Consider the following 21,258-nt stretch of genomic DNA (forward strand, 5'->3'; position numbering starts at 1 on the left):
GGGTAGAGAGTATAGGTGTTACATGTTAAGAAGGGAAGAATAGTCAAATTCAACAAAAAGTTTTAGAGAACATCCTCCATGGCTTAAATATTTAAAGCCAAAGAGATATGGGAACATATGTATATGTATAACTGATTCACTTTGTTACAAAGCAGAAACTAGCACACCATTGTAAAGCAATTATACTCCAATAAAGATGTAAAAAAAAAAAAAAAATATATATATATATATATATATATATATATATATATATTTAAAGCCAAATAGAGAAATTCTGGCAAGATAGCAAAGAACATAGTTTTTTTTGTTTTGTTTTTTTTTAAATTTCCCTGAACCTCCACAAATCAGACAAAACCAAGAGAACCAAACACCCACAAATAACATCTAAAGCAAATCTAGGTGACCTCACAACCCCCAAAACACATGTGAACAGGGACAAATCACAGTCAGCTCCAGACTCAGGTGGCAATAGCATCTGTGCAAATGAAAGCAGAGGGAAACAATGGGGCACCCGATAGACCCCAGATCAGGAGAACCCCCCAAAGCCAGCAAGTATTCACAGGCAAGCACAATGGGCCAATTTAAGGAGAGTAGCCAAAACAGGAAGTGTTTTTACACATTCCAATTTTCATTTAAAAGGAAGGACCAATGGGGAAGTCAAAAAGTGTGGGGCAGTCTGCTCCTAAGAATTCTCGAAACTAACCACCTGAAGCTCCCTTCGAGATCAAAGCCCCACATTGAGGAGAAATCGCTGGAAAGAAAATTCAAATTGATCTGTGCAGAAACAAAGGACAGAGAAAAGAGGGGGAAAGGAGCAAAGACAGAAGAGTTCAGACTCTACGAGGCCATGGTTTTTAAACATGTCATAAAAATAACAGAAGAGGAAGCTCAAGTTATGAAGTTAGAAAGGCTACTTTTACCCACTCTTCCTTCCTAAAATTTTAGCAAATCTAATTTCACATGAAAATAAGTAACATAAAAGGATCACTGTTAAATTCTATACAAAGTTACTGTCAGAAAAAAAAAAGAATAAGAAGTAGAATAGGAGGACTTCTCTGGTGGCACAGTGGATAAGGCTCTGTGCTCCCAATGCAGGGGACCAGGGTTCGATCCCTGGTCAGGGAACTAGATCCCACATGCATGCCGCAACTAAGAGTTCGCATGCCGCAACTAAGGAGCCCTGGAGCTACAACTAAGGAGCCAGCCTGCCGCAACTAAGAGCCCGTGCAACCAAATTAATTAATTATTTTTTTTTAAAAAAAGGAAGAAGTAGAATAATGTCCTCATAGATGTGTTTCCCAACTTTGGCACTATTGGGTCAGATAATTCTTTGTTTTGGGCGAACACCTGTTACAATATGCACTCTGTGTGGCCTCTAGATACCTGTAGTAACCTTATCAGTGACAACCAAAAAGTCTCCAGACAATGCCAAGTGTCCTCTGTGGGCCAGAGATAATAAAAATCCATGAAACAAATTAAAATTATAACCTACTACTCAAAAATCAACTAGAAAAACGAGGAACATGGTAGAAGATATAAGAGAACAACAAAAAAATATAAATTGCAATATAATACAATTACAGTGAGAAAAGAATCTGAAATGAGGCAGTTGATAGAGCTCAGGAAAGATTAGAAAAGAAGGAAAAAAACCTGAAAAATAAAGATTCTAGAAAAAACACAAGATCATATAAGCAAAACACACAATTTCTTAAGAGATATGTAAGGTAAATAGGAGAAAAAAATTTTAATTAAAGAAAATAATTGACAAAAAGGATTCAAGAGGAGCTTCCCTGGTGGCACAGTGGTTGAGAGTCTGCCTGCCGATGCAGGGGACACGAGTTTGTGCCCTGGTCCGGGAAGATCCCACGAGCCGTGGAGCGGCTGGGCCCGTGAGCCATGGCCGCTGAGCCTGCGCGTCCGGAGCCTGTGCTCTGCAACGGGAGAGGCCACAACAGTGAGAGGCCCGCGTACCCCAAAAAAAAAAAAAAAAAAAATCCAAAATATACCTAGAAGTCCCTGAAGTAGACTTAAGGAACAGAATAAAGAACTCAAAAAACTATAATTCAAGAATACTTTCCTAAAAAAGACTGGAAACTACATATTAAAAAACATACCATGATGAAGAAAACTACAAAACTCTAATGAAAAAGATCAAAGAATAACTAAGCAAATGAAGACATATTCCATGTTCATGGATAGGAAGACTCAATACTGTCAAGATGCCAGTTCTTCCTGACTTGATACATGGATTCAATGCAATTCCAATTAAAATCCCAGCAAGTTATTATGTGGATATCGACAAACTGATTCTGAAGTTTACATAAAGATGCAAAAATCCAGATTAGTCAACACAGCATTGAAGGAGAAAAACAAAGCTGGAGAAGTAACACTTCCCAACTTCAAGACTTGCTAAAAGCTACAGTAATCAAGATAGTGTGATACTAATGAAAGAACAGCAAACAAATCAATGGAACAAGCAGAGAGCCCAGAAGTACAGTCAACTAACATTTAACAAAGGAGCAAAGGCAATTCAAAGGAGAAAGGACAGTCTTCTTAGCAACAAACGGTGCTGAAACAGCTGGACATCCACAGGCAAATAAACAACTTTACACTTTTCACAAATATTAACTCACAATTGATTACAGACCTAAATGTAAAACTCAAAACTATAAAACTCCTAGAAGATAACAGAGGAGAAAATCCAGGTGACCTTGGGTTTGGCAATGACTTTTTAGATACAACACCAAAGGCATAATCCATGAAAGACATTTAATAAGCTAATTTCATTTATCTTAAAAAACTTTTGCTGTGAAAGACATTGTCAGAAGAATGAGAAGACAAGCCACAGACTGGGAGAATGTATTTACAAATGAAATAAAAACAAAGGACTGTTAATCAAAATACATAAAAAACTCTCAGAACAAAAATAAGAAAACAACCCAGGACTTCCCTGGTGGTGCAGTGGTTGGGAATCCACCTGCCAGTGCAGGGGACATAGGTTTGAGCCCTGGTCCAGGAGGATCCCACATGCCACGGAGCAACTAAGCCCGTGCGCCACAACTGCTGAGCCTGTGCTCTAGAGCCTGTGAGCCACAACTACTGAAGCCCACATGCCTAGAGCCCAAGCTCTGCAACAAGAGAAGCCACTGCAATGAGAAGCCCACCCACCACAATGAAGGGTAGCCCCCACTCGCCACAACAAGAGAAAGCCTGCATGCAGCAACAAAGACCCAACAGAGCCAAAAATAAATAAGTACATAAATAAATTTATATTAAAAAAAATCCATCACCTTAGTTACCAAAAAGAATTTAAAAAATCAAACCCAAACAAAAACAAACCGAATTAAAAAATGCACCAAAGATCTGAACAGACACCTTACCAAAGAAGACACAAAAGGCAATGAAGCCTATGAAAAAATGTTCCACATCGTATGCCATAAGGGAACTGCAAATTAAAACAAGGTAACACCACTGCACACCTACAATGGTGGCTAAAACCCACAGCAGTGACAACAACAAATGCTGCTGAACGATGTGGAGCAACAGGAACTCTCAGTCCACATGGGTGGGAACGCAAAATGGCACAGCCACTTTGGAAGACAGTTTGGTGGTTTCTTACACAACTAAATATACTCTTACTCCATACAATCACAATTGGGCTCCCTGGCATATACTCAGGATGAGTTGGAATCTTATGTCTACACAGAAACCTGAACACAGATGTTTACAGCAGTTTTATTCATAATTGCCAAAACCTGGAAACAACCGAGATATTCTTCAATAGGTGAACAACCTATTAAATAACCTTTATTGACAAACTGTGGTATATCTATACAATGGAATATTATTCAGCACTAAAAAGAAATGAGCTGTCAAGCCAGGAAAAGGCATGGAGAAAACTTAAATGCATACTGCTAAGTGACAGAAGTCAGTCTGAAAAGGCTACACACTGTGTGATTCCAACCATATGACATTCTGGAAAAGGCAGAACTATGGAGACAGTATAATGATCAATGGTTGCTAGGAGGTTGGGAGAAGGAAGGGATAGTCAGGTAGAACACAGGGATTTTTTAGGGCAGGAAACTATTCTGTATGATACTGAAACGGCGGATAAAGGTCAGTAAATATTTGTCAAACTCCACAGAAAGTACAACAGCAAGACTAAACCCCTAAGGTACACTATGGAGTAGGGTGATAATAATGTGTCGGTGTCGATTCATCAAGTGTAACACATGCACCACTCTTGGTGGGGAGTGATGGTTAGGGAGGCTCTGCATATGTGGAAGAAGGGGGTATATGGGAACTCTCTGTACTTGCTGCTGAATTTTGCTGTGAACCCCAAAATACTCTAAAACAAAAATCTATGAAAAGAAACCAACCATGTACTAAAAAAACAAAAACAAAAAACCAACAACAAAATATATTTTAAGAAGTTGGATTTTAAGGAAAAAGATATCCGTTGAGTATCCAAACAAAAAGACCAAGTCATTTAAAAGGAAAAGAAAGTAAGATTGTCACCAGACTTCCTGACAGCTATGCCTTATGTCACAATACTATACTGTTATCCAGTAAAGACATTCAAGGAAAGGAAATGTAAGTCAAGGATTTACATTTAGCCAAACCTACCTTCAAGAAGAAAGTCTTCACACAAACTTATGAACATGCAAAATCTTTGGCTGCATTGTTCACATGAGCTCCTCCCAAGGAATCTATCACAAAAGAGCTTCAACAATCAAAATGATGAAAGAGACATTGACATAAGGATTGGAAGACTAAAGACAACACAAGTCCATCCTGTTTGTCATTTAATCCACAAAACAGTCCTGAATGGCAGTGTTTCCACTCTACACACCGAGCACCTGGAAGTCAAAGTCAGAGGAATTTGCCCCATGGTTGCTGGCAAGTGATGAAACCAGAACTTTCTTTCCACGACATGAAGATGGCTCTCACACACGTTAAAACCTTTGCATCTTTGCAAATTGCCTAGAATTTCGTCCTCTCCCCTAACTACCCAGTGGGCTCTTTTGTATCTTTGGCCCAGCTCAAAAGCACCTGCTCTCTCTGTGGCTTTCCCTGACCCAAAAAGCCCAGCACCATCAATGACACAGGACAGTACTGATAACCCAGAGCCTCCTCAGCTGTGGGCCCACACCGTCTCATAGGCGACACCTCTGACACACACTCTGCCACATGTGATCTCCGTGATGCTAACAAGTGCAACTTCTCTGTCTTAAAATTTCAGCACAGAGCATGTTCTTGTAGGTAAATGTAGTTAGAAGAAAAATTTTAAAGACGGCAGATGACAGCGCCTGGAAGCCTTCCACTCTCACTGATAAAGTCAATTACATAAACATCTCTGCACTACCTCTTAATTTTGTGGGTACTTCTATTCTTGCCCTTTTCATGAAACATTACCCTTTATTTGTTATGATTTGTGTCTGCCTTCTGAGAGCAACGACCATCTTTTACGCTTTGTAGCTTTACCACCAAACACATAATAGTATGCACAGGTAATAAGTATTCAGTAGTTGGTAAATATGATTTTTTAAAAAGACAAATCATAAAAAAAAACTCAGTTCCAATTCTATGTAGATGGACTATTTATATGGAGAAGGAAAGTCTTGCTTTCACACTGCCTAACTCTTACCATAGACCATTATTACATTTATTTAAGCAATAAAAATTTTACATAAGAGGAATCTGAATTTAAATGTAATAGTTCTAATGGGACTGAACATATTTAGGACTTTCAGACTACCAAATAATCTGAAATTTTTATTATTTTTGAAATGTTTTAGCCTGGAGGTACTTCTTTCTAAATAACGCCTGGAGCATTTGAGAACAGGCTCAGACTGAGGTGTAGGAATTTGTTACTACTATTGTATTTTTGGTTGTGATTGTTATTTGGCATCAACAGCACAACTTCCAGACCCAAGAGTGTGAACAAACTGATTACAAATATACACACTCATGTACTTGCCCTTTTTTCAAACAAATGATTTTATATACTTTGTTCAAATTGGTTTTTTTCCCTTTAATATTAAAGAAATGCTATAATGATTAGTGGCTGGAAGGCTCACTCTTAATAAGGAAAGAACAACCTACTTCTGCTACTTCTGTAATAAGTATGTAGGTTCATTTCCATAGCTAATTGTCAGCATCTGGCTAATTCCTCTTTACACAATGTGAGTAGCTTCACCTCCCAGGTTATTCTTCTGTCAGTTTTGGATATAAGTTTCACTCCAAGCTTTAAGGAGAGGCAGATAAAAAGAAAGTGAGGGTGGGAGTGAGCATAAACCCACAGAGAAGTGAAATACACACACATTCAAGCCTTGACACAACTTCCACCTTCGACTCCCTCTTGGTTTGAATAAGCTGTTAACTCCTAACACACTTGTTTGATAACAGGAGCACTCTCCTCTGCGTAGCTGTAACACTGAGACCCACCACACTCATGGACCACAAGCGTGTTCCTCTTGCCTCACAGCAACTCATCCCCCCAGGCCTAGCATAAGGCCTGCCGTACCTACGACAATATCTTTTAGTCCTTCAGTCCACTCGACTCCTGAATCCCCATTAAACATACACCACTCATCTCAACGCACTGCTACTCCATCTTTCTTCATGTCAAACAGCATTCTGACTGCTCTATTTTTCCGGCTCCCCCTCTCCCATATACATTTCCTCTTCCTTTATTTTTAGATCCCACCCAGGTTACTTCAGATCAAAACTCAAGACTACCATTTGAGACAACTCCCCAGAAAATGCAACCATTCTCCAGCTAACTAGAAAATTATTATAACAAAAGGTAGTCTATTACAAACAATTCATTTAAAATAGACACATCTTTAAAAATACAATTCCATTTTTAATATTATTTCTAGTATAGAAAAACAACTAGTTTCTCTGCTTACCACTTCTAATAGTTGTATTTTCCAGTAGTTCTGTCTGAAGTTGTAGTTCAGCTTCTCCAAGTACCTTTAGAACAGAATCTATAGGACTTTTCCCCCAGACTTTTCTTGGAGATCCGCCAGGATCTAATTTAATAACCTCTCCCACTGTACGTTCTAGAAGAAAAAGATAAAAAAAAAATATCTTAAGGCAGATTTAAGATCTTCTATCCAACTGAGTGCTTCACAGGAAAAAAAGGTTACATCACATAGAGAATATAACGATGGTGCTTAAAAATGGACCTAGAGATTATCGAACTAAGTGAAGTCAGACAGAGAAAGACAAATATCACATGATATCACTTACATGTGGAACCTAAAACAATGGTACAAATGAACTTATTTACAAAACAGAAACAGACTTACAGACTTCAAAAACAAACTTATGGTTACCAAAAGGGAAAGGTGGGGGGGAGGGATATATTAGTAGTTTGGGAGTAACATAAACACACTACTATACATAAAATAGGTAAACAACAAGGGCCTACTGTACAGCACAGGGAACTCTACTCAATACTCTGTAAAGACCCATATAGGAAAAGAATCTTAAAAAAAGTGGATATAAGCATATGTACAACTGATTCACTTTGCTGTACACCTGAAACTAATAGAACACTGTAAATCAACTATATTCCAATATAAAATAAAAATTAAATTAAAAAAATAATAAATAGTCATCAACATAAAAAAACAAAACAAAACCCAGAAAAAGGACTTTCAGGGAATGAATAATAAATGATAGAAAAAAAAAACAAAAGCAACTAATACTACTACTAATAAATATATCTAAAGTTGCCTTTTAAAACACTTATGAATTAAACTCTAGTTTTAGGGAATATAAAAATGGAAAAAAACGTAAATGTTTCTGTAAAGTTTTTATTTGAGAAAAAAAATTTTTTTAAACCTAAGATAATTAAGAATAACTTGGGGTAGTACATAAATAGATAAAATATAAATTAATATTTTGCTTCTATAAATTTCACTGAAGAGAAAAAAAAATCCTAAAATAAATGTGCATATGGATTAAAAGTAGAGAAAAGTATTTCTAAGAAAATTTGTTTTACCTTATTTATCGTATGTAGGCCACTGACACTTTCTTTTTGACAATAATAGTTTGGGGTAAACCTTTTTACTAAAATTTAGCAAAGCAAAAGCCAGAAAAGGACCTACTGAAGTTTGAGTCTTTAGAACATTTGATAATAATACATGAAGCATATAGGCACCTAGCAGTAACAGACAGGATATTATTACAGAGTGTAAGTCATATAAACTTTCAAAGGTGACCAAATACATGTTAATACAAATTTTTGTGTACTAGTCCATGAAAGTAAATATCTGCAGATTAGCAGGTGATTTCAGTTTTGTTCAGGGAAAATGATTACCAAAAAGGAACAATTTTTAAAAGGATAGTTAAGAAGGGTAAAGAACCCGGAACCAACCCATAACTTACAGCCACACGGTGTTGGATAAAGGTGCCAAAGCAATCTAAAGGAGGTGGGTGGGAAAAGGGGTGAAGGGTTGGGGGAAAAGTGTGGAGCCAGCACCAGCTGTACACAGACAATACTGTGAAGAGCTCTGCTACAAGGAGGGCTTCAGAAATGGGTCCGAATGAAGTAACGGAGGCCGCCGTGCAAAGGGCTTGGGAAAGAGGAGAGGGGAGGAGGGCTGTGAAGTACAAAGAGCAGCTGAGTGCCAGCGGCAGGAAGGGAGCCTCACAAAGGCAGAAGGGACAGAGCGAGAGGCAGGGGGGCCACGGGGCACCGGCGCAGGCACCGGAAGGGACGCTGGGTTCCAACGTGCACTGTGACCAAGGTCAGGCAGGTACTAAAATGGGTGCGGGGATGCACTTTTATCCTCAAGGCTCTTTTCCTTAAGGTTCCACCACCCGGCACCACCCTCATCTCTCTTCTCCTCACAGCTTAGCTTCTGGAAGAGGCTCCTTCCTCAGTTGCCATGCGCTCCTTAATCCCTGGATTCTGTTTCTGCCCCTAGCCCTGTAGCAACGCTGCTTTCATCAAGGTCACCATGCCTCTACCGACAAACTCAGTGCAGATATTCTAGCCCTTGTCTTGCTGCTGTCTCTTTTTCTTGTAAATCTATACCACACTCTCAGTTTTCCTAACTCTGATGCTTCCTCATCTGCTTATCAAAGTTCTTGCCCTGACAAACCTGTAGAAGAGTTTCCCTTGAAGCCCTTACAAGTCTGTCCTCGAGAGTCTCTTACATATGTCCGCTTTTATTATCTCTCAGTTAAGGTCTTCAGTTTTTGTCTAGATGAGTGCAACAGCCTCTAAAAACTGGTCTCAAGTACGTCCACTCCCAGTAAGATAGAACAGGGTGACCAGAGTTATGCTATTGCCTGGATAACCAAAACAACTGGACAAAATATATAACACATCAGTCTCAAGACACTGGACAAGCAGTAAGATAAGAAGAGGTAAGAACATGGATCCTGGGAGAAGAGAAACAAACAAGACAACTCCTATGACGGCCCCTCCTGCTGCCTTGGGAGTTTCCAGCTGCAGCTCAGGGGGGGGACCCAGGCAGAGCCCAGCAGACTCCCTGAGTTCTGGCGACAGAGCTGGGACTGACCCTTGGGAGACTAAGGCAGAAGAAAAAGAAGTCCAGAGACTTCCAGAAGGTAGCCTTGAGTATTCAGCAGAGCACTGAAGGGAGCAATGTGTGAAGAAACGACCTCAGGTAGGAAAAGAACCACCCGAGAGACTACAGGGAATACAGGACGTGAAACACTGCTTGTTCCCAGCAGCCAGACTGGAAAATGTCATAATTAGTGGTGACTGGACACTCAGAGGGCTTTCCCTCTGTGCTAGGAAGAATTTGCACTCGAGTTAAATGTGGCCCTGATCTCACCTAACAAATCTTAAAAACAGACATAAACGAATCAAACTGAGCCCAACTAACTTAACTGCATTCCAGAACAAAGCTCCAGAATAATTACAGAAACACAAAAAAACCTGGCACCCATCAAGGTAAAATTCACAATGTCTGGCATCCAATCAAAAATTGCCAATCATGCAAAGAAGCAGAAGAATGTGACCCACAATAAGGAGAAAAATTAACCAATGAAAATGGACTCAGAATGGAGACAGACATTAGTATTCTCACACAAGCACACTAATAAAGTTTTTATAACTGTATTCCATATGATCAAAACGTTTAGTACAGACATGGCAGACACTTAAACCCAAATCGAACTTCTAGAGATGAAACCCACAATATCTGAGATGAAAAATACATTGGATGGGATTAATACTAGATTAGGCAATGCAGAAAAAAGTAAGTGAGTTTGAAACTATCCAGAACGAAAGGCACAGGAAACAACAGAATCTTAAACAATGAAAAGCACATCAGTGAACTATGGGACGACTTGATACACGTGAGGCTGCAGCCCCCAGAGGACTGGGAGGCAGCACAGGAAAATACCTGAAGAAATATTGGAAAAGATGTTTCCAATCTGATGAAAATGATAAACCACAGACCCAAGATGCTCAGTGAACCCCAAGGAAAAGAAACATGAAGAAAACTGTGGTAAGGCACTTCACAGTCAAACTGCTCAAAACCAGTGATAGACACAAGTCTTAAAAGCAGTCAGAGAACAACAGCATGTTATGGAGAGAGGAACAAAGGTAAATCTGATTTCTTGTCGGGAACAACGCGATTAAAAGGACGATAGAGCAACATCGTTAAAGCACTCAAAAATGACACTGCCAACCTAGAACTCTATACCCAGAGAAGACATCTTTTAAAAGTTAAGGTACACAATTTTTAAATTTGAAAAAATTTAAACCTTATAAAATAATATAATTAAATCTATATTAATTTAAAAATAAGGTATAAAATTAAGTAAAAATACTCTTCAATATACAAAAGTTGAAAGAATCTATCACCTGCATTGCAAGCAATGTTAAAAGAAGGAAGGTGATACCATGGATACATAAATCTAAACAAAGAAATTAAGAACAGCAGAAACGGTAACTACATGGATAAGTACAATAAACGCTTTTTTTCCTAGTATTTACACGTCTAAAGGATAACAGGAGTTCTGACTCCTGGGAAGATGGGAGTACTAAGCACGCGTCAGCCGTGCCCCCACTGACACAGTTCTCAGGACCAGGACCCGCACAGGAGCAGCTGCACGGGACGCTGAGCAGCAGCCAGCAGCTGGAGGGGCGAAGAAGACAGAACCTCAAAGCGCCCCCAGCACGTGGTACACTCCACCCCCCTCCCGTTTTCCCCAGTCAGGAACCCAAGGGAGGGCACTGGGCTGCGGACAGAGGAAGCTCTAGGAGGGGCCTTCCACTCTGTCTCAAGGGCCGCGCCGGGGAACCCTGACGCCTGGAGAGAGAGAGAGGGTGAGATCTCTCGCTCTTCCCTCCGCTGCCTCCTTTCCAGCCCCGACGCGCTGCCACGGGTAATCAGAACCCAGAGCCCGTAAAGCTGGGGAGAGGACGCTTCCGTCCTGTTTGGTGGAGACGTGGTACCCAGACAGCAGGGCTGTTTCCTCCGGCTCTTGGCCACCCTGCTCCAAGCACAGGGCAGAGTGAGATAACCAGAGCCTCAGCTTTCTGACCAGAGGACCAGAGACAGAAAACACCGGGGAGACAGTGCAGACAAAGGAACTCCAGAAGGCAACCTCCTGAAGTTGACTGCTATTACCTGAGCTCACCTCCTGTGCACACGTGGATCTGATCCTGTGTTGTGTATCAGAGACTGAAAACTGAGCCAGCAGACCGAGGAACACCCAGGTCCCAGACCAGTCACCACGTGGTACACAGCCGGACAAGTCAAAGCAGCACTGCCAGACTCTGAAAAAGGAGCCGATACTGAAAGCACAGGCCACAGAAGGCAGATGGGAACTCAGGACCTGACTCTAACTGGGCCGACTGCAAAACTCTCAATGTTCTCCATCAGATGTAAACAAGACCCAGAGCCTTGTGAGAGAATATTCAGAGTGTCTAGGGTATAAGTCAAAATTACTCAGCGTAAGAAGAACCAGGAAAATCCTAACTCTCTTGGGAGGTGGCTGCTAGCAGCCGACAGCAATGTAACACAGATGCGAGAGTGATCTGACAAGGATTCTACGATAGTTGTTATAAAAACGCCCCAGGAAGCAATCATGAACACTCTAGACAGCAAAGGAGAAGAGGAAGTTGGAGAGAAGAAAGAAGATATAAAGACAATTTTATGAAATCACAGTGTCCCTAAAAAAAAACCATCCTGGAAACACAGCCCGACGAGTGCCTCTGCACAGTGCCTGCTGCTGCTCCTGCGCAGCGGTGTCGGAGTGGAGAAGCGGCAGCACAGTCTCCGCGGCCTGCGAAACCTAAGCTATTTCCTACCTGGCCGTGGACACAGCCCTCTGCAGGCATGGTCCGCTCCAGCTGCGGCTTCTCCGTGCTCTGGGCCCGCTCACCGGAGGCTTCAGGGATTCTCACCTTCACATCCGCGCTAGCTGCATCGGCTCCCCAGGGTCCCAGGCTCTCCCCAGTGTCCTGGGCTCAGGGCAGCTCATGCGTCTCAGCCCTCAGCACGCCACGCCATCCAGAAACCACCTCCTGGCGACTGACCAATGCCCTGACACGCGCTCTGCTCTCAGGGAGGAGCTCCGTCTCACCCACTGTGGTGTCCTCACTGCTCAGGAGTGTGTGTGGCGGGTAGTGGGACTCAACACAGAACTGCTTGCTGTGGAGCCTGTGGACTGTTCTCCAACACAAGAAAGAATTCTACCGAAGTGGTCCATCAGAAAACTCACGTAGAACTGTACTTACTTAGCTTGGACAGACCGGCCCTTTAGAAAGTGAACCCCCTGCGAGCACGTGTGTCTGTTGGTTCCCTGCTGCACCTCCAGCGCCAGGAACAACGCGAGAAAAGGGCAGCGGCTCAGGAATCATCACTGCGCAAAGGGATCACTGCGTGAGACCCTCTCGACACCCCTGCTCAATGCCGACAGGACCTTCTGGGTCTTTGCTGAAGTTCACTACTCTGATTCTCACCAAGAACTACCCCTGCTAACAGGTGACTCTAACGTGGGAGAAAGGCCTAAAGTACAGTAACACAATTTAAACGTGCGCCGCTAGTTCCCGCTCTCACACTACAGACTGTTGTGGAAAACCCTTGCCATGTGAAAGCTGAATCGTCTTCTCCACGTTTCACCTATTACAGAAACCCTCCCAGCCTCTCTCAGCCCCTCTAAGCATGCCGGGCCGCACCAGGCAGGACACGAGCACGCTCATACGCACTTTCAGTCACAGAGAAGGACGTGTCCAGTGCCAATTCATCCACAGGAATCACCAGGTGGCCTCCAGCCTCCCATTTCTTGCGATCCGATGAAACCGATTTTTCTTTTTCCTGCTCTTTGGCGTCTTCGTGAACAATTATTGCACCGATTTCAGAGTGACTCTGCTTTCCGTTTTCATCTTCTTGAGCTTTAAGATTTTGATTTAATCTACGTAGTATTTCGCGCTTACTCTGAAACAGTTAAAATGTTGTATTTTAATAGGTATACGATTAAGTAAAATGATTGAGAGAGAAAATTTGAAAATTGTACCTACTGAAATAGCACTGTTAGTCTTTTGCATTTCTTCTGAGGTTTCTTGGGCATCAGTCAAACTTCTGTCCTTTAAACACAGACAGTGACAGAGTAAGAAATAATGTTATTTTAAAAGTCCACCTTAAAATTTTTGATATTTTTACTTTTTGTTTTCATTAACATTTCATGCTCCTTGTCAATCTTTTTATTCCTGTAAAATGTTAACACAGCTTTCTTCATTATCAGCAATGAGAAATAGTTACATATTATCATTTAATAGATGTAATATATACTAGAAGAGCCAATTCTCAATTATTTGTCGTATTTTTGGATTGCTTGATCACATATTTAACTATATTCTCTTCCTCTTTGGCACCTGATTCTTGGTAATTTTACATTTACTGTAGAAATTTTAAAAATTAATTCACATACTCAGAGCTAGGGAAGTTCTGATGGATGAATAATTCAAGACAGGCTGTGTTATTTTGAAGCTGTCTTTATGTTTCAGGTACATACATTCTTATTAAGCCATACTACTTACTAAACATAATTGAGAACTGGCTTTTCTCCCAAAGCAAAGAGTAAAAATAAAGAGTTCTGAGTCCTTGGTAATAAGGATAAAATAAATTTTGTTTTATGATTAGTATAATCAGAGTAATCTAGACGATCTAGAATTTGTAAATATATGAAAAGAAGAAATTAGTAGTTATGAAAACTGCGAAAGCAAAGGTATCTGGAAGACTCAGGGCAAGGAAAAGCGGTTCTCATAGTTTTAAGGAAGCGATATTTAGCAAGAAGACACATAAAGAAAAACCATTTAGTTACATGGATTACCTCAAATATTATTAAATAGTGGTCAGTTTTAAAGTAATACATGTAAAACAGACAAAGAGCATTTTACCCAGTAAAGTGGCAGGCATTAGCAGTCGCTACGACCAGAGAGGTGAGCAGCTACGTGGGATGTGAGATTGAGGACCAGGAAGGGCCCGCACAGGGGCATCTGAAGTTGGAGTGAACAACGCAGCACACGCTCGTTACCAGAGAGAAGAGAGACTACACCTGCTTGAGCAACAGTGGCTTCCTATATCAAGTCCTTGAGGGTGACCAAGGCTGGTATTTCCCACTCAATCTTATTTTCAAGATAAACACAAAGGCTGTAAAAGACTGGTGTGCCAATAACGTCAGTGCTGTCTGCAAAAATTTCGCGAAATTCAACAAATAAAAGGCGCAGACTTCAATGACCAGGAAAGGACAGAATCAGGGTAAGGTGTAATATGACTCGGACTCTTCCCTCTGCCTACGGAGCTCTAGGCTGAAATTCCACACCATGAGCCCCTTTCCCTGAACCTCAGAACAGAGTTTTTCACATTTCAGAGAGATGCCCAAAACATACTTCCAAGTTTAAACTTGTTACTTGCCCACAGTTCTCTGTTTTACTATCCATATGACATGACAGAGATTCAAAAGTAGAAGGTTAAAGAAATGATTGATGAATTAAGTGCAATTATGCTGAGTCCTCTAACATTTGCTATGCCAAAAAGTTTTAAATACATGTACACGTCCTGGACACTATTCCAAGAGTTAATTAAGTACCAGAGAGACATTATTTGTTTAAAAAGTGAACCTTGGCTAATTGTGAGTGCTAGGGTATAAAAACATTTTCTGCATTGTTTTTCATACATTTCTATATGTTTTTTTGTCCAACAGTCTTTTAAAGTAAAAAAGAGAATCATTTCAATATATTCTTACCTACCAGGTGGTCTTAGATATAAAACCTAAGACCAGTGAGCCTCCAATATTCAGAGTAAACCACACATGAAAATCTTAAGAAGTAATTTTTTCCCTAGAAAAACTTAATGGGATATTAGGAATTAATGTAATTTCATTAAATTTAATCCTTTTAATAATCTTTTGACTTTGAGGAGTTCTAGATTTTATGAAACTTACCATACCCACTTCTTTCAAAGCAGAAGTCACAGAAATAACAGGTCTCATCTGTTGCTTTGATGGAGAGCCACTTGTTTCCTGCTGTCCTGAAGGTGGAGACACATCAGAGTTCTTTATTCCTTTGGCCACCAACTGTAACAAAGAATGTAAGTACATTGGGGAATTCATATTTGCATGAAGAGGTAAATGGTGTATATAAGGTCACTGTCTACATACTCTAACCACAAGGAGTTTTCTTCATTCCTCAAGTTTTTTTGTGCAAAAGGCAATGTACTAGGTGCTGGGGAAAGATCAGCGGACACAGAGAAACATCTCTGGCCTCACATGTAAACCTAATCATGCACCATGTGGTACTAAATAACTCCTTTCCATTGCATTAACAATGTTTCACAAACAGCCTTCTAAAAGATTAAACATTAGTCCTCTTACTCTAATTTTAATCCATTATAAAATTTGGTGAAAAAAAGAGATTATTTACTAATCTTATACTTCAAAAAGAAATGCTTCTGCAAATTCTACAAGTTTGGCACAGTCTTAAAGTCTGAATATCAATTACCCAACATGAGAGCCCTGATTATAAAAATGTCAACATAAATAAGAAAGGAAGAATTGAAAATTACAGGTAATAAGATTTACTTCACTAAAAATACCATTTGTTATATTCATATATGTTTTTGCTTTTATCTTGACATTTAGACTCTGTAAACAATGTGAAATGATGTCCTGAACTTTCAGTAAATATAAGGAAATGGCATTTCGCAGTATGCTCACAGGAACATGGCAGCAAGTCACTCCCAACTTCTATCTCTTCTTCAAACCAGTAAACAAGAATTTCTGTTGAGTAAATACCAATATTTCAAACACAATATTTATTGAGCATCTTCTAAGCATAAGACAGTAATCCAATTCTAATATTTACTTTTCTGTACTTTCATTTTACACCAATATCTGTTTTGCTCAAAAGGAGATGGAAATAGCTAACACAGTATTGAAGGAGAAGAACTAAGTTGGAGGAATGATACTACCTGACTTCAAGACTTACTAGAAACTACACTAATCAAGATAGTGTGATACTAATGAAAGTAGAGCAAACAAATCAACTGAACAGAACAGAGCCCAGAAATAGAGTCAACTAACATTTAACAAAGGAGCGAAGGCAATTCAGTGGAGAAAGGACAGTCTTCTTAGCAACAAGTGGTGCTGGAATAACTGGACCCCCACAGGCAAACAAACAACCTTACACCCTTCACAGATCTTAACTCACAATTGATTACAGACCTACATGTAAAACTCAAAACTATAAAACTCCTAAAAGATAACATAGGAGAAAATCCAGGTGACCCTGGGTTTGGCAATGACTTTTTAGATATAACACCAAAGGCACAACCATGAAAGAGAATTAATAAGCTGGTTTCATCAATATTAAAAACTTCTGCTCTGTGAAAGACATTGTCAAAAGAATGAGAAGACAAGCCACAGACTGGGAGAACATATTTACAAACGAAATAAAAACAAAGGACTGTTAATCAAAATACACAAAAAACTCTTAAAACTCAAAAATATGAAAACCCAATTAAAAAATGAGCAAACAACTACTGAGCCCACATGCCACAACTACTGAAGCCCAAGCACCTAGAGCCCATGCTCCACAACAAGAGAAGCCACCGCAATGAGAAGCCTGCGCACCACAACGAAGAGTAGCCCCCGCTCGCCACAACTAGAGAAAGCCCCCGCGCAGCAACGAAGACCCAATGCAGCCGAACATAAATAAATTAAATAAATTAAAAAAAAAGGAGGGCAAAAGATCTGAACAGACACCTTACCAAAGAAGATACAGAAGGCAATGAAGCCTATGAAAAGATGCTCCACATCATATGACATTAGGGAACTGCAAATTAAAACAAGGTAACACCACTGCACACCTACTGTGGTGGCTAAAACCCACAGCAGTGACAACAACAAATGCTGCTGAACGATGTGGAGCAACAGGAACTCTCAGTCCACATGGGTGGGAACGCAAAATGGCACAGCCACTTTGGAAGACAGTTTGGTGGTTTCTTACACAACTAAGTATACTCTTACTCCATACAATCACAATTGGGCTCCCTGGCATATACTCAGGATGAGTTGGAATCTTATGTCTACACAGAAACCTGAACACAGATGTTTACAGCAGTTTTATTTGTAATTGCCAAAACTTGGAAGCAACCAAGATGAATGGATTAAAAAACCAGTACATACATGGAAGAGTATTCAGTGCTAAAAAGAAATGAGGTATCTAGCCATGCAAACACAAGGAGGAACCCTAAATGCATATTCCTGAGTGAGAGAAGTCAGTCTGAAAGGCTACCTCCTTTAAGTTTCTAGCCATATGACATTCTGAAAAAGGCAAAACTACAGAGACAGTAAAGAGATCAGTGGTCGCAGGGGCTGGTGAGGGAGTGGGGGTGGGTGGGAGGGATGAGCAGGCAGAGCACAGAGGGCTTGCAGGGCCTGAAGACACCATATATGATGCTATAATGATGGATACATGTCATTATACATTTCTCCAAACCACAGAAGGCACAACACTAACAATGAACCATACTGTAAACTATGAACTTTCGGTGAGGATGTGTCCATGCAGGTCCATCCACTGTAACAAATGTACCATCTAGTGGGGGATGTTGATAATGGGGGAGGCTGTATGCATGTGGGGGACAAGGGGGTATATGGGAAATCTCTGCACTGTCCTTTCAATTCTGCGGTGAACCTAAAAATGCTCCAAAGAAAATAAAGTCCTTATTAAAACAAGAAGAGGAAGATGGAAACATTGCTTTAATCCCACAGTTCAGCACTGTTGAAGTATACTGATATTTAATGTTATTATAAATAACTTAAAAAAAATCTAGAGCTCACAAAACTGAGTATTATCTACCTGAAAAATTATATAGAAATGTGTTAAAACTTTGATTGTCTTATTACCATAGATTCTGAGGAAATATAAGCATACGTCAATTGGCTCTGATCAAATAGCAGCACTTTTAAGAAAGTATGTTACTTCCCTAGATGATTACTTTGAAGGAAACAAATTAATCTGCCATTTTATTTAAATCAGTAATTACTGATTGGAGAATCTGAGAATTATTTGAGGGTTACAGCTCAATCAAGTTAGGAAAAAACCCGGTATATAATAGACCAGAACTAATTGCAGTAAGCAATTTTCAAAAAAGGAGGAAACACCAAAATGATGACAAAGTGCTTTCTCTGAAAGGATTATAAACTAGAAGAGAACAGGGAACAGATAAATCAATCAGCATGCTGCAGTGAAATAAAGTGGGCAGATGTGTGCTCAGTGCTCTGGGGAAGAAGGAACTCCAGCCCAGGGAAAGAGTGTGAGGTCGGGCAGCCCCGCACACAGCCCCGCGAGTGCACACAGGCAGGAGGGGCCCACAGCTCTGGCCCACCTGCCCTCAGTGTTTCTTAGCCTCTCTGGACCCCAAACCTCTCTAAGATGGGAATGCGGTACTCACTGGATTAAATGTGTAAAGTGCACAGCTGTGTGCCTAATAAATAGTAGTAGTTATTATAGTTCAGCAAACACTTATTTAGTTTCCATTAAATAGGGTTATTTGCCTTAAACACTCAGAATCCGGTTTCAGTCCCTGACGAGATGAAGAAGTTTACACAAAGCAAGTTTCTGATCTCTAGAGCACAGCACAGAACAAAACCCTCCTATCAGTGCAGAATCAGAAATGAAAGTGTTAGCACCGTATGCAAAGGTTTTATAGAAGTCAGTATGAAGCAGAAACCTGAAACACAAATACCTTACATTACAAATTTTTAAAAATCTAAGATAAAAAAGTGATCAAGAGTAATTTAATTGTATGAATAAACAAGAGTGATAATATGAATTTAGCCAATTTCACTGAAGCAAGAATAGCACCAACCTCCCTTCTCAGCCTCCGATACAATTTTCATTGATGCTTACAGAGACTATCTCAAAAGTCATTCCCAAAATCACTGGTCAGCTGCCTAGAATAAGAACATTAAGGAAACTCTTAATAAAAGAAAATAAAATTCACCCATATACCCCTGCTCTGGCTAATTGCACTTCATTTATCTATAGTTCTTTTTAATGTTTATCCACACACACACACATAATTCTTATACAATTTAAACAAGACACTGGCACAACTCTCTGAAACTGGAGATATGTGACCTAAGAAGAATTTAAAAACCTCTATGGAATACTTAGCAAATTTGTCCTTAGTTAATGGCAAAAGTCACATATAAAGGGATTGAAAACCCTTTATTTTGACCTTATAGTCTTAAGTTGTAAAATATATTAGAGTCATTCCTATATTAGTCTCAACCTTAAGAGAAACCTCAAGTAACAGAAAAAAAATCTGCTTATTGATAAAGTGCTATGAGTTAAACAGGGCCTGAGACCAATGACAATCAAATTCAGTCCAGCAGGACTATCTCTGTTAAATTCTCTGCACGTTACTCATCTTTGAAAGGAAGTCTTTTCTTTTAATCAACAAAAGGCAATTTAATGAAGAAAAAGTTTCACACATGACTATTAAAATTCTACTCTGTAGTATATTAAAATCTGTCTTGCTGCCATACATATGGCTAACGACTGGTACAGACAGAGTCTCTAAGACATCTGATTCACTGTGTAAGAAAGTCATTGGCACCTTTATAAGAAGGATCGTCTGCAGCCTTCAGGAAACGCTTACGTTCTATAATCAAACATGTACTAGTCTCTCCCCGGGTCAGCTAAGCTAAACATAGCAAAAGAACCTGAGATAACAAACAAGCAAAGAAAGATATATGAAATCTAAAGCAAAGAACAAAAACAAACAGAACACCCAACTGACTCTTAGAAATACTTTATAACAAAACTAATTCAGTTATTGAAAAATTAAGCGTAATTCAGGGTAACTACCGAGACGTGGTAACACCTTTATAAGCCAAGGTAACACACATCAGTAACTTACTAGCGCAGGAGAACTTGGGCCTTCTGTGTAAACATCATGGATATATTATTTTTAGCCAGAAACGTTAATGCTATTCAGTATTAACCAGACCTTGAGATAGAAGATAATAATGTATCTTTAAATTTGTCAAAAGAGAAAACATTAGATTGAGCCCTTAATTCAGAAAGATGACTGAATATGGTAAAACAACACAAAAATTAATTAAGAAAACAAAACAAAGTTTCATAGAAGAAAAAACCATAAAACAAAAAACAAATAACCCAATTTTGTTACAAATTGATCACCTGGTTATGTCTAGAATACTACTTTATTGTAACAGTTCTTCAAAATTCAAAGTTTAAAAAACAAAATTGCATTAGGACACTAATGCACAAGTCAACACTGACTTGAAAGTTTCATAAGTCAGGTTTAAGAAACAAATTGCTTTAGAAGATTTTTTTTCCCCTAGCTATTTTATCACCGTTTATTTTATCAGGTTAATAAATTCAAGACTTTTTCATACTGCTTATATTTCCACAAGATTTTTAATTATCACTGTAAAACTCCTTCTATTTTATCTGTTAGTTTTACTATTTGCTGAAAAATTAACCAGCAATGCCACCTAATGACAAAACTAAAAATTTCACCAAATACTGAGGCCAGGTCTATAAATACATGGAATTATAAGTTTAGCTACTATTGAAGTATAAATATAAATACTATTTCATCTCTATATGCTGAATGACTAGTAAGATTTTAATGTATATTAGAAAAATTTTATTAAATGCCCTGATTTAATATTTTGAGTACAGAGCAAGTTCACACATAATTTTATGTAGCCTAAAGA

The 21,258-nt window shown here is 39.5% G+C and overlaps 1 protein-coding gene across 18 annotated transcripts in view; it reads right to left on the reverse strand.

Moving 5' to 3' along the window:
• The window catches only part of NEK1 (NIMA related kinase 1), a 229,989-nt gene that overhangs the window by 50,584 nt on the left and 158,147 nt on the right, over positions 1-21,258 (reverse strand). For 14 of the 18 annotated variants that reach the window (XM_033857519.2, XM_073805719.1, XM_073805718.1 and 11 more), the window contains 4 exons: positions 15,448-15,579; positions 13,523-13,588; positions 13,211-13,439; positions 6,915-7,067 (listed from right to left, as the gene is read on the reverse strand). In XM_033857519.2, coding sequence (XP_033713410.1) covers positions 6,915-7,067; positions 13,211-13,439; positions 13,523-13,588; positions 15,448-15,579 — 580 coding nt within the window. Of the gene's footprint in view, positions 1-4,638; positions 4,710-6,203; positions 6,248-6,914; positions 7,068-13,210; positions 13,440-13,522; positions 13,589-15,447; positions 15,580-16,218; positions 16,282-19,376; positions 19,462-21,258 lie in introns of those variants that run through there. The other 4 variants (XM_033857526.2, XM_033857527.2, XM_073805726.1 and 1 more) reach the window with 4 other exon arrangements.

The sequence above is a fragment of the Tursiops truncatus genome, chromosome 6 (assembly GCF_011762595.2).
Source record: "Tursiops truncatus isolate mTurTru1 chromosome 6, mTurTru1.mat.Y, whole genome shotgun sequence".
Lineage (NCBI taxonomy): Eukaryota > Metazoa > Chordata > Mammalia > Artiodactyla > Delphinidae > Tursiops > Tursiops truncatus.